Raw genomic sequence first — 15,675 nt, 5'->3', positions numbered from 1 at the left:
TTTGGCAATGGATGTAATTAACACCTCGTCATAAACTTTACAAATCACAAAATGAAAAAAAAAAAAAGAAACATTATCGTATATTTTATTTATTATTATCATTGGATCAACCATCTTGTTTTAAAAGGTGAACCTCTAAATTCGCATCTCATACGAGAGAAAGTGTCCGAGAAATTAAATGTTCGTCATAAAGTAAGGATTTCTACGCGAATTAATATCGACAAAATGCACATAATTGAAGTTGGAAATCAACAATCACCCATATATTGACGGCTTTATTTGGTAATCTTTTTATTTAGCTCTTCTCGATTATACTTCTATCTCCTAGTGGGCTCGGCCATCAATTATCATAAGAAATTGACTTTAAGCCCGCCTCAACATGTTATGTCTTCAAAATTTTAGTTTTAACCTAAATTTAGGAATCGAAAAAAAATTACCCAACCGCTGTTAAATTTATTATATGAATATCAATCCAGTTCCTACCTTTTTAATTTTACCAACTTGGCCATCAACGCATGCGTTCAGGTAAATTACTGTTCATCTTCCTCCTGCCCCGTCTGTGGTTTCCTGCGACGAGATCGAGATCGAGGGGAAAATCCAGCGGCCGCCAACTCTCCGCGGCTCAACTTTCTCCGACCAATCACTCTGATCAGACCAATAAAAACCCAAAAAGATTCAGCTTATGGGTGATTTTCTGCTTCTTTTTTTTTTTTTTACCCCATGAGTTACCGAATCGTCAATGCTACCGGATGCTTTTTTTAACTTCTCCCGCTTCTCTGCTGCTCCTCTTGCACCGGCTATCATGCCTCCGAACCCCAACATGCTATCCTCTTCGCTCGTCTCTTCACGTGCGGGCCAGCTCTTGCTCTCCGGGAGGTTACCGACGCCGGAGACTGGCCCGCCAGTGGCCAGCTGCGGCGCCGCCGGATGTAGGGCTCGAGCTTGTCCAACGGTTTCAGACGATGGACAGAGCCGAGAGCAAGAGAAGATTGGTTCATAAATCGTCTGTTGCTTCTGACGATGGAGGACGGAAGTTTTAGACGCGACCATGACCAACTTTTGCCAGATGGAGACACGGATCGGAGCGAGAAAGTCCACGTGGCGCCCATGCATTTGGCAGGAGTCATTAGCGCGGGGGTTGGTGAAACGACGGTCATTCTTACACGCCTTCTTCGCCAATTGAAAACTTTGTTCATGTAGGATTTTGAACTCCTCCAACGCACTCTTCACCAAATGAGAAACCACCTCTCCCTCTCTCTCTCTCTCTCTCCATCCTCCTCTTGGGTTTCTTCTGCTCTGCGACACGGACATCGTTTTGCCTCCATTGAAGCGCGCGGGTGGTTCTTGGTAAGTTCGCAGGAAACACTTTGAGGGAAGTTGACAGCTCTTGCATTTTCTATCTTTTCTTCCTTTGTTTTGCATTTGATTTGGACATGTCATTAGTTGCCTTGCCGCCGTTTCTTAGGCAGATCACGTCGAGAGATCACTGTCACTTGACCCCTTGAGCTTGTGTTTTCTCAGAGCGTTCTGTTGAGCATAGCAACAGATTTGTGCGTCTGATCGCAAGGATTTCCGTTCGTGTGTTTTTTTTTTTTTAGTGGAGTACACCTGTTCAATGAGCTCCCAATGCAGTCTTCCGGGTTCCAGCTAATTCTTTTCTAGAAAAGCTGTGGATTTTACCTAATGGGGGGTTCTTGTAACGTCTTGGTCAACTGGTGATGAATGACTCTTCTCCAACAAACGCACGTCGATAGAGAAAGCTAAGCTAACCACTAGGTTTCACCAACTTTCTGATGGAGACCGCGGTGTGGAAGCTCACTAAAGACTAGATTTTTTTTGCCATTCTTGTTTCTATAATGTGTGTTGCAGTTTCGGTTCAATGCACACATTAGCATAAGGGGCGCTCAAATAAAATCGGCATTTTCGAGAATGATAATTAGCATCAAAGAGTCGACTATGGTGTGTCCGGCTGAGGACACGCCGAGACGTGCCCTGTGGAATGCCAATGTGGACTTGGTGGTCCCGAGCATGCACACGCCAAGCGTGTACTTCTACCGGCCAACCGGATCTGCTGACTTCTTCGATGCCGGAGTGCTGAAAGAGGCGCTGAGCAGAGCGTTGGTGCCGTTTTACCCAATGGCCGGGCGATTGAAGAGGGATGAAGATGGCCGGATCGAGATCGATTGCAATGCCAAGGGCGTGCTGTTTGTTGAGGCTGAGACGAGCTCGTTGGTCGATGATTTCGGGAATTTCGCACCCACTTTGGAGCTCCGGAAGCTTATTCCCGCTGTGGATTACTCTGGTGGGATATCCTCGTACCCTATTTTGGTGCTACAGGTGTGATTTCTCTTTTTGATTCTGTTCCTCGAATTTGCTCCGTGGTTCTTTTTAATGTGGTGAGAATGGATTCTCATGAACTCTTGATGATACTCGTGATGATTCAAGGCCAGTAGGATTATCAGATAGAGATAGCTGACCTGACAATTTGTGGTTCTACAACTGCAACTGAAGTGAAAACAAAAAATGATCAGTTAAAACTAATGATGAATGATTTCTTATAAAGGGTAGTCACTGTGTCTAGCCGCAAACGTGAGAGTACTTTACTAAACATAATCGGTTTTCAGGAACCATATGCTCTTGGATGTCCTTGTGCCCATGTTTTTCTCATCATGCTTTGTGAGCTTTGGTCTAGATAGTACTTTTGAAACCTCAAATAGAAGTTGAACCTTGATTTTAACAGTCATGTCCAATGCTCGGAAGTAAAAATCTCTCCCTTTCTGAAAGTACAAGAGAGGGAACCAAGTAGGTCATCTTGTACCAACTTTTTGGTTTCTGTCAGCTATGGTTTTGTTAAACATCACAACTTTAAAACATTGAAGAAGACCTCTATCTTTGACTCAGACTAGGGAATGCACATGCCAACAACAATTAAGGTCTCATATTGGTGCCTTTAGTTTGCTTCTAGGTTGAGAGACCTGGTTGAGCTTTGCTAACTCCAGGAATTCAGGCATAAAAACCAACCAGAATTTGACCCTACTATTAGCAAATTGATATTTTAAGAGTCAGCAACGTGGAAGCTAATGATTGCTAGCAGTTGCATGTTCATCAAGTACTTGGTTTCAAATCAGATTTCGGTGTTATTTAATTTCGATTGTTTCCTTTATATAGGTTACATACTTCAAGTGTGGTGGAGTTTCGCTTGGTGTTGGCATGCAGCACCATGTGGCCGATGGACTTTCTGGTCTACACTTTGTGAACACATGGTCCGATCTGGCTCGTGGACTTGACATTAAGCTACCTCCAATTATCGACCGGACCGTTCTGCGCGCCCGCAGCCCACCACGGCCTCAATTCCCTCATACCGAATACCAGTCTCCACCTGCATTGCAAGTTTCTCCTGAAACTACTCATTCAGCTCCATATAGCACTACTGTTTCTATTTTCAAAGTTACTCGGGAACAGTTAGATACCCTGAAGACACAGGCAGAATTAGAAAATGGAAACACCGCTAGTTATAGTTCCTATGAGATGTTGGCAGGTCATGTTTGGAGATGTGTGTGCAGAGCACGCGGACTTGCAGATGATCAAGACAGTAAATTGTACATTGCGACAGATGGACGGATGAGATTGTCTCCACCACTTCCGCAGGGTTATTTTGGCAATGTGATCTTTACAGCCACGCCAATCGCTGTTGCAGGCGATCTCCAATCAAAACCAGTATCTTATGCTGCATGGAAGGTCCGTGAGTCGCTGGTGAGAATGGACGACGATTACCTAAGATCTGCCCTTGATTACTTGGAGCTCCAGCCTGATCTCTCGGCACTGGTTCGCGGGGCGCATACTTTTAGGTGTCCAAATCTGGGCATTACTAGTTGGGTCAGGTTGCCTATCCATGACGCAGACTTCGGTTGGGGGCGCCCTATCTTCATGGGGCCTGGCGGGATTGCATACGAGGGATTGTCGTTCATATTGCCTAGCCCAACCAGTGACGGGAGCTTTTCTGTTGCTATCTCATTGCAAACGGAGCACATGAAACAGTTTGAGAAATTCTTGCACGACTTCCCTGGTGAACTCCCACGAAAAAGGTGCAAGCTTGACGACTGAGTTCTAATACCAATGGAAAAGATGTTTCTTCTTTCCTTCTACCTAGTTTCATCAAAGAAATCTTTTGCGCATGTCATTCATTCGTAATGCAAAGTGCACCAATGCGGCTGTACGCCGCAATGGGATCCCTACATGCATCGCACAGGGCTCACAGAATTTGTACTATATTTTGAAGTTACAATTTACAATCTAAAGCTAGATATGCTTTTCTGCTTTTGATTCCTGAGATTTGTCAAAGATGAGATGTTAAACTGGCCTCAATGAACAACGCAACCAGAGAGCTACTTCTGATATGAAGGTCCTAATTGACTCTATAAGGACTAGCAGGTCTGTGAGCTATGTCCACTTTTGCCTGCTGAAATACAAATGCATCATTGAAGTTGGAAGTTCTCGAATTTGAACAAGTTGCTTGGCAATCATTTCTAAGGTTGCATTTGAATACCATCGTATTGGTTGAGCCTTCCCATTGATGGCCCAAGAAGCGTTAGGAGACTTGGCCTTAACCATCAGTGGGGCTGGCAGGTCTAAAGAAAAGAGAGCAACAGAAAAAAACCTGGTATGAAGAATCAAATTATCAAGGTTAAGAGCTAAGACTTGCTAGACTTGTATCCCAGGAAGTTCTGCTCATAACACAACAGTAACACAACCAACCGCCATAACATCAATAGACTAAAACAACAGTCAAATTCCCAAAGAAGGCAATATTGGGAAGCACAAACGCGAGGCTGAGCATATATACGGTCCCAGATTGCGATGTACGACAAGCATAGTGGGCCCCTTAAAAGCGACAAGGATAGATCAAACTGACAGTCGCCAACATAGCCGAGAATACCAAGAAAGGAGGTGCAGCAGAGGACGATGCTGCATTTCTCATACGCGGTGGTCGATGGACCATATTTGCACCACCATAAGCTCCCTTCCCTTTTGAACCTTTTCTCGTAACAGAAATCACAGGGAGGCTCCCATCAGCAGTTCCCAAAAATCCACCGGTCTCGTTCAAACCTGCATAACTTGCTGCAGCATTTTCCACAGGAGTAAATGCTGGCTTCTGACCATTTATAGGACACTAATGCGTGGCAATGAAAGGATGAAGAGGAAAGACATCCCTACCTCGAACTTTCCGTCCTTGTGTATTGTGGGTTGAGATGGATGGATCGGAGAAGCATTCAACAGCCAAGATCAGAATGGTTTGAACAGACACTACGAAAAACAACCACACAAGAAGCTTCATTTTCATTTTGTAACCTCTATCTCTCTCTCTCTGCAGAGTTGAGCTAGGAAAGAGAGAGTGATTCAGTGATTTGCAGGAGAGAGAGAGAGAGAGAGCCTGCTTCCAAGTACCAGAAGGCACCGGAGACAGATGTGGAGCTCCTTTTTACTGAATAAAAAAAGATTGTGCTGTGGGTTCCATGTGGATTACATTTCTCAAAGAAGTATCCAGAGAGAATAAACAAGTATGCTGGGGAGGGAAAGATGAAAAAAGCTATGGAGGAGATTGCCTGGCAGTGTGCTTGCTCAAGGGAATTAAAGGAGAATGGCCGGTGCCAGTCCTCTATTCTTCCAGAAAGATTGCAGCTGAATGATATTTCAACCATTGCGTGAAACTGGAGCCACTTTTTTCAAGCTGTGACCAACCGAAATCTACATCGCCTTATTCTTGCATATCTCGATGCGATTCGCCAGACTGGGTAATTTGATTCTCCCAGGACATTGGGCTCTTTCCTAGAAAGATGGAGACACTGGAACTATACTTACGTTTTTTCGGTCTAAGAACTCTACTTACTTTACATGGTTGGTTGGAACTTGGAAGAGAGTTCAGCGAATGACATAAACTATACTTATTCACAGCGGGTGAGGCAAATCGATCTGAGTCAGATGTTGAGGAGGTTACTGGATGTCCTCCTGATCATGTATTGGGGTCAAATGTAGAAGGGAACAACGCATTTCACCGCCATCACTATTAGGATTACCGCACTTAACACTCCGAATTATAAACTAAGCACTTGACTATCCTTTTAACCTTCGTTTTGCGACGTACAGACATATTTGAGCGGGAGAAGAAGCGCCAACAAGTGAAACTGAATGGCGATAAAGGGCTTTTATTTTTTCCAAAGTTTTGTCTAATACATTTGACACCTACGTTCGTTCATGCATGGAGATGAAATGACTCCAATTCCGAAACACTGACATTCTTGAGCCGCCAGCTTGAACTTGTGTTGCCAACACACGGTAGTCCTGCTCCATTCTTCGCTCGGTCGCAAATTTGTCCGTAGAGAGGGGGGTAAAATCCCGCGGAATGTCCGACCAGGGATGAGGTTTACGCTAGCAAGGGGCATAAACTTTCGGCAAATGGTCATGTGGATTTTAACTCAGAGGGTGGTCATTATCTTCTTTAGTAGCATTTGGGAGTCATTAGTGGATTCTAAATTTGCGAGTCATTTGCGATGCTTAGCTTTTTGGAAAAGAGAACGGCGGTGCAGAATCGATTCTTAGTTTGTTTATGAAGAGAAGAACTGCTGCAGAATTCCGGGTAGTGCGAGCATCTAAAGCCTCATCAGCTCAAAGAGTATAAAGCAAGGAAAACACTAAAACAAACCTAAGAGTCATCAGATTCGTCACATTGTTTAAGGATTTGAAACAGGACCCTCAGATTCTGTGCTTTAAAAATGCTTTCTATGTAAGAATGACAGCCTTGAAAGGAAATGTATCATTCTTTTACCCCGCAAATCCGGCGTATTCTTTCTCCCTAATCCTGCCAGTCCCTAATTTGTAGCATAGAGCTAATAAGGGAAGGCAATTTTTAAAGGCCAATCTGGATCACGGAGACAGACCAAGGCAATTGTAAGAACAAACTGAAGCGCTCTCCAGCGACTTACTGGTGTATTCCTAAAAAGCACACTCTTAAATAGACTGAGGCAGGAAGAAATGCAAATTATCGAAGTCATCGGAAGTAATGACAAAATGCCATGGCAAACCATGTATTTCGGATGTCGAGATACGCTTGCTTATCACAGAAAGGTCTATCTAGCAGCATAACATCCAACATTCAACAGGACGGCATCGCCTGACTAACCAATTCAAATGGAATGGAATGCGCTTTCGTTGTCTCTGCAGTATCAAAAGCGATCTGCTGGAGGTGCCCACAACCATTTCAAAGTATTTGATGTTGACCAACCAGACCGCAACCAGCTACTGATCCGACCCAATATATAAGTCACGTCATATAAACAGATAACCTGGGCAACTTAGCTTTACTTTAGTCATTGACATTGCTAAAAATAACAGGAAACGTGCTGCCGTCCCTCAAAACCCACATGATTTTCTACACAAGAAAGCGCAGCATGCTTCTCAATTCCATTTTCTTCACCAATCCTACATCGTGGTTTAGAGGAACAATCATATATAGAGTTGATCATGATCTACAACCGAACGGAAAACAGGAAAATTCTAAGTGCAGCATGATGCTCACCTAGCTGCGGGTGTAAATTAGGGGTGTGCAAACTGGACCGGACTGGCCCGGACCAGCCCGAGACCGGCCCGGACCGGCCGGGTTGGTCCGGTCCTTGAGGTGGATGGTCCGGTCCTTGAGGTGGATGGTCCGGTCCCCGGTCCCAATAAATGGGACCGGTGGGACGGGCGGTCCATCCTCGGGTTTCTTGTATTGGGACAGGACCGGACCGCCAATAATATATAATTATTTATATATAAATATATACAATTGCAAAAAAAAAATTGAAAACAAAACAAAATAATAAAAGTCCACTGTCCATTTTTTTTCCCAACCTTGCATGATCGCACTCTCCTCTTCAAAACTCTCTTTTTAGTTTTATTTTCCATCTTGTTTTTGATCATCTTTTCTCTCTGCAGGCTTTTTTGAGTGCGATTGGTGATGTTTTTATCATGTAATGGCTGGATTTGGTATTGAATTCGAACATTTTGGTCAAGTTCGTCGATCATAGAAGTCATTGCGAGTCGCTGTGTTTTTACCATGGCATAGTTTATTAAGTTGACTAGATTTTCAATAGTTAGCGGTCCCTCTGGGCCGGGATCGAGACCGGACCGGGACCGGTCCGGACCGGAACCGCCGGTCCCGGTCCTATCCTTGGTCCTGAAAATATGGGGACCGGGACTACGGTCCGGTCCCCGGTTCCATGCCGGTACCGGACCGGCCCGGACCGGCCCGGACCATGCACGCCCCTAGTGTAAATAACAACAACAGTAACCTGACAATATTTAACTTTAGTTGCTGAAGCACAAATGCTAAACCTAGCTGGAGGTGTTAGTCACGAACAGAATCAAATATCCGGATGGATGCATAATTGTAGTCACTGCAGCTCAAAAAAAAAGAAAAAACACCTATTTGGCAAAGATCAAGATAACTCCTAAGTACCAAAAGAATAGTAGGATACTAATGCTATGTTTCAAAGGATGTGGATTTCAGATGAGAAGACATGGAGGAAAGTTTTTGATTTTCCCTCGACTTTCTTCTCACAAAAATTTCAATTTCTACCACATTTTCCACACCCACCTCTCATTTTCTCCCCCTCTGCAACTTCCCAAACAAAGCCCTAGTAAGAAAAGCCACAGCATGCAAGAAGAAAATTAAAAAAGAAGAAGATAAAATAGCCATTATATCCATAGTTAGCAATAGAAGCTCCCACCTCCGTCTCGTGGTAGCAATCAATATCGTCACTACTCACCATCCCCAATATCCCACTATCCTTAATATCAATATCATCAATAAGAAAATCTTCACGCCTGTTATCCAGGAAAACAACACCGTGGAGGAATTTAACAACAAGAAGATCACCATGGGAAAGGCAACAACATAGAGAAAACTTGGCATACTAGATCCCAGCAAAAGTAAATCATCTGCTCTTACCCTCCCTTTTGACTCGTCTTTTACCCAAGAAAATTCACAATGAGCAGGAAATCTTCCCAATTCATCTTCCTTTGAAGATTATGCATACAAGCAATGAACAGGAAATCTCCCAATTCCTTTTCCATTGAAGATTCTACATAGCATGAGAAAACTAACATCCTTCCAACCTCATAGCTGTAAGTGAGGTCAAAGTCTATGCATCTCAAAAGGACAATTAAAAATCTTCTGATTCTGGTCTTCCTACTGGGGAGTGAAATAGGTTGCATTCTTGGTCATTAGAGTGAAAGGCCAAACAAAAATAACAGTACCGATTGAAAATTAACTAGCAACATCACATAGCAGTAGAGAATTTATGAAGCCTCACAGGCAGAACCTCCTAACACTGGCAATTCCATCACAAGCCAGAGCATTATTTGAAGGCAGTCAACAAAAAGCAACCAGGAACCCCTCTCTTCACATGTTTTATGAACATCAAACTTATCCTCTTCTAGCTTCGCCCTTTATGATAAATTTACATCCAGGCACCAACAATTTCCAACTGAATAAGTGGAACTCTTAAATCCTCACATGGCCAAGGAATAGAAGATCCGTCATTTTCTTATTTGATAGGTAGTGAACACTTCTCAGAGTTCTTAGTCCAAGACCATCCCTAAACACATCCAAAACACCAACACATCTTATATGTAGATAGAACTCAAAGGACCCAACTATTATCTCCAGGGGGAGGGGCACATGCTTGTGACAAGCTACTGTCAAACATCCTCAACTACTTTAATCATCAAAACCAGTACGTCCTTGAGGATTATCATTAATACAAGCTTAATGTGTTGTTCAACTCAAAAAGTTCAATAGGAAGCAACAGAAAACAAAAAGACAAGATGCCTGTCAAACCAGAAAAGTTATTGTATTCATTATGCCTCAGCAAAGGAGTTCACAAATTACTTTCTGCAAAAAGTAAGATATAAACATTTACACTATGAAGCAACAGAAAACAGAAAGACAAGATGCCCATCAAACCAGAAAAGTTATTGTATTCATTATGCCTCAGCGAAGGAGTTCTACAAATTACCTTCTGCAAAAAGTAAGATATAAACATTTACACTATGAAGCAAAATGGAGGACTACTCAGACAGAAATGCAAATCATACAAGTCAAGCACGCCTTTTGCTGAGACGCCAGGAATTGGGTTCATGGTATCTGTCATAAAGAGGTTCGATACGTTCTTGACGCTTCCGCTTGCTCATCTTGGTGGGATCTGAAACTTTGAAAAATCTTGGCGCCAATTCCACAAGCCACTTAGGATCAATAACAGTTACCTCACGCATATACTCTTTTGTGGTCATGACAAGCTCATGGTAAATAACCCAGTCAGGCTGTCTCTGGAAGAGAGCACTACTTGGATGTATATAGACTGGTTGATTCTCAACCAAGGTTCTGTAACCTTCTTGGGGGTCTTTTCGCGCCGCATGGAAGAAAAACCCTGCTGTGATTGCTTTCCTTATCTTTGTGAAGTTCTTTCCAGCACCGAAAACATCCAATTTATACCTGAAATGCATTGTCAAAAATCAAATTAACCTGAGTGCTCCTTAAGGCACAAAAGTCAGGTGTGATGACAATAAGTATGCAGAACTCCAGACATGACTCAGTCTGTAGCTCAAAAGCAAATAGCACACAATCATACCTACAGAAGAAGTAGGAGAAAAATGAGTGCATTTAGATCCATTTAATGATATTCCACACAGTTCACCTCCGTTACCTTTTCTTAAGGATGGAAACAATCAATATAACAAACAACACAAGTTCAAGTCAACACAAATAACAATATGATCTATGGGCAGCATTATTGAACATGTTATATTAACATGTTGTATAAATTGACGCAACAAGATGGGTACTCAACAGAGCCAAAGGAAGTAGCTAGTAAAGTCTAATCACCAATAAGTCATATTAACATGTTGTATAAATATGCTTGGGATCTTGAAAATATGGATCAGGAAAAACAAGCTTATACAACAACAGCAACAAATTATACTGCAATTTGGAAGCAGAACAAAAATTTTGAAAGACAAATGTGAACACATACTTGTCCATGATGGTGAGGAGCTGCTTCCTGACATCCTGAGCCCTCCTCAGGGATCGAGACTGAACAAAGTTCTCAAAGCACCATGGCCCAGAAAAATTCTTTGCTTTCCAAGCCTCATAAACCGCAAGAAGAGTCAAATGGTCTCCTTCCGGCTGGAAGAACTTGGCCCTCTTCTGATCTGCTTGGGCTTGTTTCTCTCTAGGCCTGTAGAAAATGTTTCCCGTCTGAATCATAGCAATGATGGTCAAAATCTCATCACTGCATCCCAAGTCTACACTAGCAAGAAGCATCTTCGACAAGGGCGGTTCCAGAGGAAATTCTGCCATTTTCCTTCCCAGTTTTGTGAGAAGCCCTTCATCATCCAATGCTCCTAGACTATAGAGCTGTTCCATGGCAGAAATCAGAGCCTGGGGCGATGGTGGATCCATGAAATCAAAGGATAACAAATCATTTATACCCATTGCCTTCAATGTAAGAGTAGTGAGACCAAGATTAATCCTTTGGATTTCAGGGACGGTGGTAGGGGACATTTCATTGCGGTACGCACTCTCTGTATAGAGGCGATAACATTTACCAGGCCCCGTACGCCCAGCACGTCCAGCTCGTTGCTTCGCGGATGCTTGTGAAATAGGAGTGATGACAAGTGAATCCAAACCTTGCTTCGGATTGTAGACATTCTGTTTTGCGAACCCTGGATCGACAACATAATATATGCCGTCGATTGTGAGAGATGCTTCAGCTATGTTAGTCGCAACAACCACTTTTCTCTTCCCCGGAGGTGCTGGGTCAAATATCCTTGACTGCATTTCACTGGGCAAGGCACTATATACAGGTAAAATAATCAGCTCAGGAACATTCTTGCCTAATCCTTTCATCCTCTCATAAAGAGATTGGCAAGCAAAATCAATCTCCTCCTGACCAGTCAGGAAAAGTAGGATGTCGCCTTCGGGTTCTGTCAAATGAATCTGCAATACAGTAATAAGAGCTGCATCCAAATAATCACTTTCAGGTTGTTTGGTGTAAAGAATCTCCACTGGAAATGTTCTCCCGGGGATGGTGAAGATATTGCAGTTGAAGAAATAACCAGAAAACTTCTCCGCATCCAATGTGGCAGATGTCACTATCAGCCGAAGATCAGGTCTCCTTTTCACGAGCTGCTTAAGCAGTCCAAAAAGGACATCAGTGTGTATAGTCCTCTCATGTGCTTCGTCAAGCATGATTACTGAGTACTGGGACAGGTTCTCGTCAATGAGAATCTCCCTAAGAAGCATACCATCAGTCATATATTTAATAACAGTGTCTGGTCCTGTGCAATCCTCGAATCGAATTGCATATCCAACCTCCTCACCTAAACGACAACCAAATTCTTCGGCCACCCTCTTGGCAACAGACATTGCAGCCACCCTACGAGGCTGAGTGCATCCAATTTTACCCCTTGTGGTGTAACCTGCTTCAGCCAGATACTGAGTAACCTGAGTAGTTTTTCCAGAACCAGTTTCACCAATAACAACAAGAACTTGATTTTCATGTACGGCCTGGACAAGTTCTTTTTTCAACTTGTAAATGGGTAAACTCTGCCTCTGTTCCTGGATGGAGAGCTTCGACCTCTGCCCGAAAGTCAATGCTTTGCCAAAGGCATCCTTCTTCCACTCTGGCATATCGTAAGCTGACAAGCCGACACCTCTGAGCTCCTGAGCGAGATGCCTCTCGCCTGTCTCCGGCATGGGATCTTCCCAAGGACGATTAAGATCCTTTGGAATAGAATCAAGCATCGTTCTCTGTTGCTGCTCCCGTACTTCTCTCCTCTCCTTTATAAGAGCAGACTGCAGTGCAGCAGCACGACTCAAGGACCCTTCAGGATTCTTGAAAATCTTCACCGGTGACATATCCACAGAATATCTGGTCTGTCCTTGCAAAAACGCAGGTTCATCCTCATTTAGCTCAATTTCAAGCTCTTCCTCAGCACCCTCCTCCTGATACAGCATTCCATCCCCTTCATCATCATACATTGGGTGATCATTTACCTTCAACACACCTGAAGCCACCAATTGCTTCGCCTCCCACCTCTCCGGTGAGCTCATCCTCTTCAAGGGTCGCCTCGATGGAGCCACATCATCTTCATCCACAATTCTAATCCCAGAGAGACCTGTTCTGGCAACAGGCCCATCCCTTGACCCTGAAGTTGGATTAGTACGATAAGCATCATCACCGTCGCTCTTCTTCAGTGGAAGCAAATCTTTTCCAGTGTCCTGATCCACGTCCCTCATGGAAAGACTCAATTTCTGACCGGAGATGGAAATCACCTTCACATAAACCTCCTGATCCCGCTTCACTACTTCCTTAGCATTAGCAACCCTCCTGGTCGCCATCTGTGAAACATGCACCAGGCCCTCCTTACCCCTAATGTCGCTCAACTGAACAAAGCACCCCGTGTCCATCACTCTAGAAACTTTCCCTCTATAAACCTTATATAGCTCCAGTTCATTGGAATCATACCTACCATTCCTTCTATCCCCAGTGTCTTTTCTGTCATCCTCATGATCTTCATAGCCGTCCCTTCGACTTCTCTCGTACCGATCTCTATGCCTTCCCCTTCTATCATCCTCCTCATGATCCTTGTCTCTATCTCTATCTCTATGTCTATCTCTGTCTCTGTCTCTTTCTTTATCCCTATGCCCTCCGTCACTTCTCCTATCATATCTATCCCGGTGTCTCTCTCTCCTCTCTCTATCCCTGTCCCTGTCCCTGTCCCTATCCCTATCTCTCTCTTCCTTCTCATACTCTCCACTCTCTCTCCTCCGCTGTTGCACCTCCAACTCCAGCTCCCTCTCCAGGCCCTTCACCCTCTCTTTACTGTCAGCAATCCCCAAAGCCTTGAACGGACCCTTGGAACCACCATCACCATCGCCGCCTTTCTTCCCCTGCTGCTTATCAGCCCCATCACTTGGGGGCAAAATCGCGTGAATGATAGTAAGAAGAGTACGTACGAAGTAGTCGGGCATTTCAGCCCCGTTCTCCTTGAGCTTGGCATCGAATTCGTCGACCGTCTCGCAGTTCCGGCCCAGCTCGGTGATGAATTCGGCGAGCACCTTGTCGCCGAAGCCTAGGTGAGTCTCGAGCTCGGAGCACACCTTGGAGACCAGAGACAGGTACTCCAATTTCTTCAAGCCGCCGTCGCCATCGGCGGCCGGGGCGGCAGGCATGTCTCGGGGCGGGCGCAAAGAAGTTCCGTTAGGGTTTTTCGAGACTAGACGGGATGTTTTAGCTATGGAGGCTCGATTGATCAGGTGAATACCAGATCCTTCAAGATGCAACAGGAACCGAAACCCTAGAAAACGAGATTGGAACGTTGGATTTGGGTTAGCAGGAGGAGGAGGAGGGAGAAGATGGAAGCCGAAGTTTTCATTCCGGCTTTGCTGATGCGGGAAAAAACGACGTCGGCGCTTCGTCTTGACCGTCCTTCTCCGTTGACGGTTGCTTTTTTGGTCCCGAATTTATAGAATTCTTTCAATTGTACCCTCCGCCGCAGCATGTAATACTCTCGAGCGAAAATAGGAAAAATTAGTGATAAGAGAATAAAAAAGAGTTCACATTACACATTGCATCTTAATTAATTTCAGGAAATCCTATAATCCGTACAAGAATGGTAAGTTAATAAGTGTCTAATAGATTATTTTTTCGGTGATGCAAGAGTAAGCGCTCGACTTTCACAAATAAGAGCGTGTTTGTACGCTATGAAAAAAAAATTCGCGAACTAATTTTCTGAATTTTCAAGCTTGTGATTTATTGAAAATGATGAATTAACGGAAAAATATTTATGGTCAAAGAAAATATGCATGCTTAAAGTTAGGAAAATAAATTCTTTTTTTTTTTAAATAAATTTTTCGAAAAGCATTTCCTTTTATCGCGAACTTTACCCCAAAATGGACATACCCTATATTACCTTTGGACATTGTACAAAACGCATTTTTTATAGGGCGGCCCTTTTTTCACTCCTCTTTTGGTTTTAACACTCATCATCTTAATGTTTTGATGATATTATCCCTCGTGTAATCCATCACTTCAATTATAATTCAAAAAACGCGATTCCCATATTTTATTTTATTGACTCTTTTTTATTTTGTTTCTTCTTTTTTCCCCTTGCAGGTCACACTTTTCTTCTTCTTATTGTTCGCATCATTTATTTTCCTTCTCCACACTTTCTCCTTCTTGACTTTTCATATCTCTCTCTCTCGTGAAGAATATGTCGATAGCAAGGGCCCGGCGAACAGTCCCCAGCATGGGGGCGGTAAACTCTCTTGCTGCCTTCGTCTCTCCCTTAATGTTTGTGTAAAACTACCATCACAGGTTGGTAAAGCCCGCTTCGATTTAAACCTATCAAAAGAACGGTGTTTCACAGCTCAATATTTGAAGGTTTGATGTGGTCTCCCTCCTCTTTCTTCGCTCCTGCAGCGGCATCGGTTGTTCCAACATGACGATCCGTGGATCTTGGCCAACACCTATCTTGCGAAATCGCAAGACAAGGACCCAAGATTGTTTGGGGTTATCGCGAACATAGAAACCTGTATAAAAGACACCATTGAGATTCGAACAACCTCATACGAAC

The 15,675-nt window shown here is 43.7% G+C and overlaps 2 protein-coding genes and 1 long non-coding RNA gene across 4 annotated transcripts; 1 reads left to right on the top strand and 2 right to left on the bottom strand.

Moving 5' to 3' along the window:
- Positions 1-1,207: 1,207 nt before the first annotated feature.
- Positions 1,208-4,312, top strand: LOC115752676 (shikimate O-hydroxycinnamoyltransferase-like). Its single transcript, XM_030690965.2, has 3 exons — positions 1,208-1,347; positions 1,870-2,337; positions 3,169-4,312. Exons 1-3 carry the CDS (start codon positions 1,234-1,236, stop codon positions 4,102-4,104), a joined length of 1,518 nt encoding a protein of 505 aa, XP_030546825.1. The 5' UTR covers positions 1,208-1,233; the 3' UTR covers positions 4,105-4,312.
- Positions 4,313-4,649: 337 nt separating this feature from the next.
- LOC115752681 lies at positions 4,650-5,856 on the bottom strand. Its single transcript, XR_004016779.2, has 2 exons — positions 5,215-5,856; positions 4,650-5,118 (listed from the first exon to the last, which is right to left on the bottom strand). It is a non-coding gene; the product is annotated as an uncharacterized LOC115752681 (long non-coding RNA).
- Positions 5,857-9,756: 3,900 nt separating this feature from the next.
- LOC115752762 (probable pre-mRNA-splicing factor ATP-dependent RNA helicase DEAH5) lies at positions 9,757-14,542 on the bottom strand. 2 transcript variants are annotated; one of them, XR_004016790.2, is made up of 3 exons: positions 11,070-14,542; positions 10,030-10,531; positions 9,757-9,903 (listed from the first exon to the last, which is right to left on the bottom strand). XR_004016790.2 is itself a non-coding variant. In XM_030691110.2 (2 exons), exons 1-2 carry the CDS (start codon positions 14,270-14,272, stop codon positions 10,138-10,140), a joined length of 3,597 nt encoding a protein of 1,198 aa, XP_030546970.1. In that variant the 5' UTR covers positions 14,273-14,541; the 3' UTR covers positions 9,992-10,137. The 2 variants fall into 2 exon arrangements, 1 of the variants encoding a protein (XP_030546970.1); XM_030691110.2 differs by lacking the exon at positions 9,757-9,903 and having other exon boundaries at positions 9,992-10,531; positions 11,070-14,541.
- Between the last annotated feature and the right edge of the window lie 1,133 nt (positions 14,543-15,675).

This window comes from Rhodamnia argentea, chromosome 2 (genome assembly GCF_020921035.1).
Source record: "Rhodamnia argentea isolate NSW1041297 chromosome 2, ASM2092103v1, whole genome shotgun sequence".
Classification (NCBI taxonomy): domain Eukaryota; kingdom Viridiplantae; phylum Streptophyta; class Magnoliopsida; order Myrtales; family Myrtaceae; genus Rhodamnia; species Rhodamnia argentea.
This window is presented reverse-complemented; position numbering and strand designations above follow the sequence as displayed.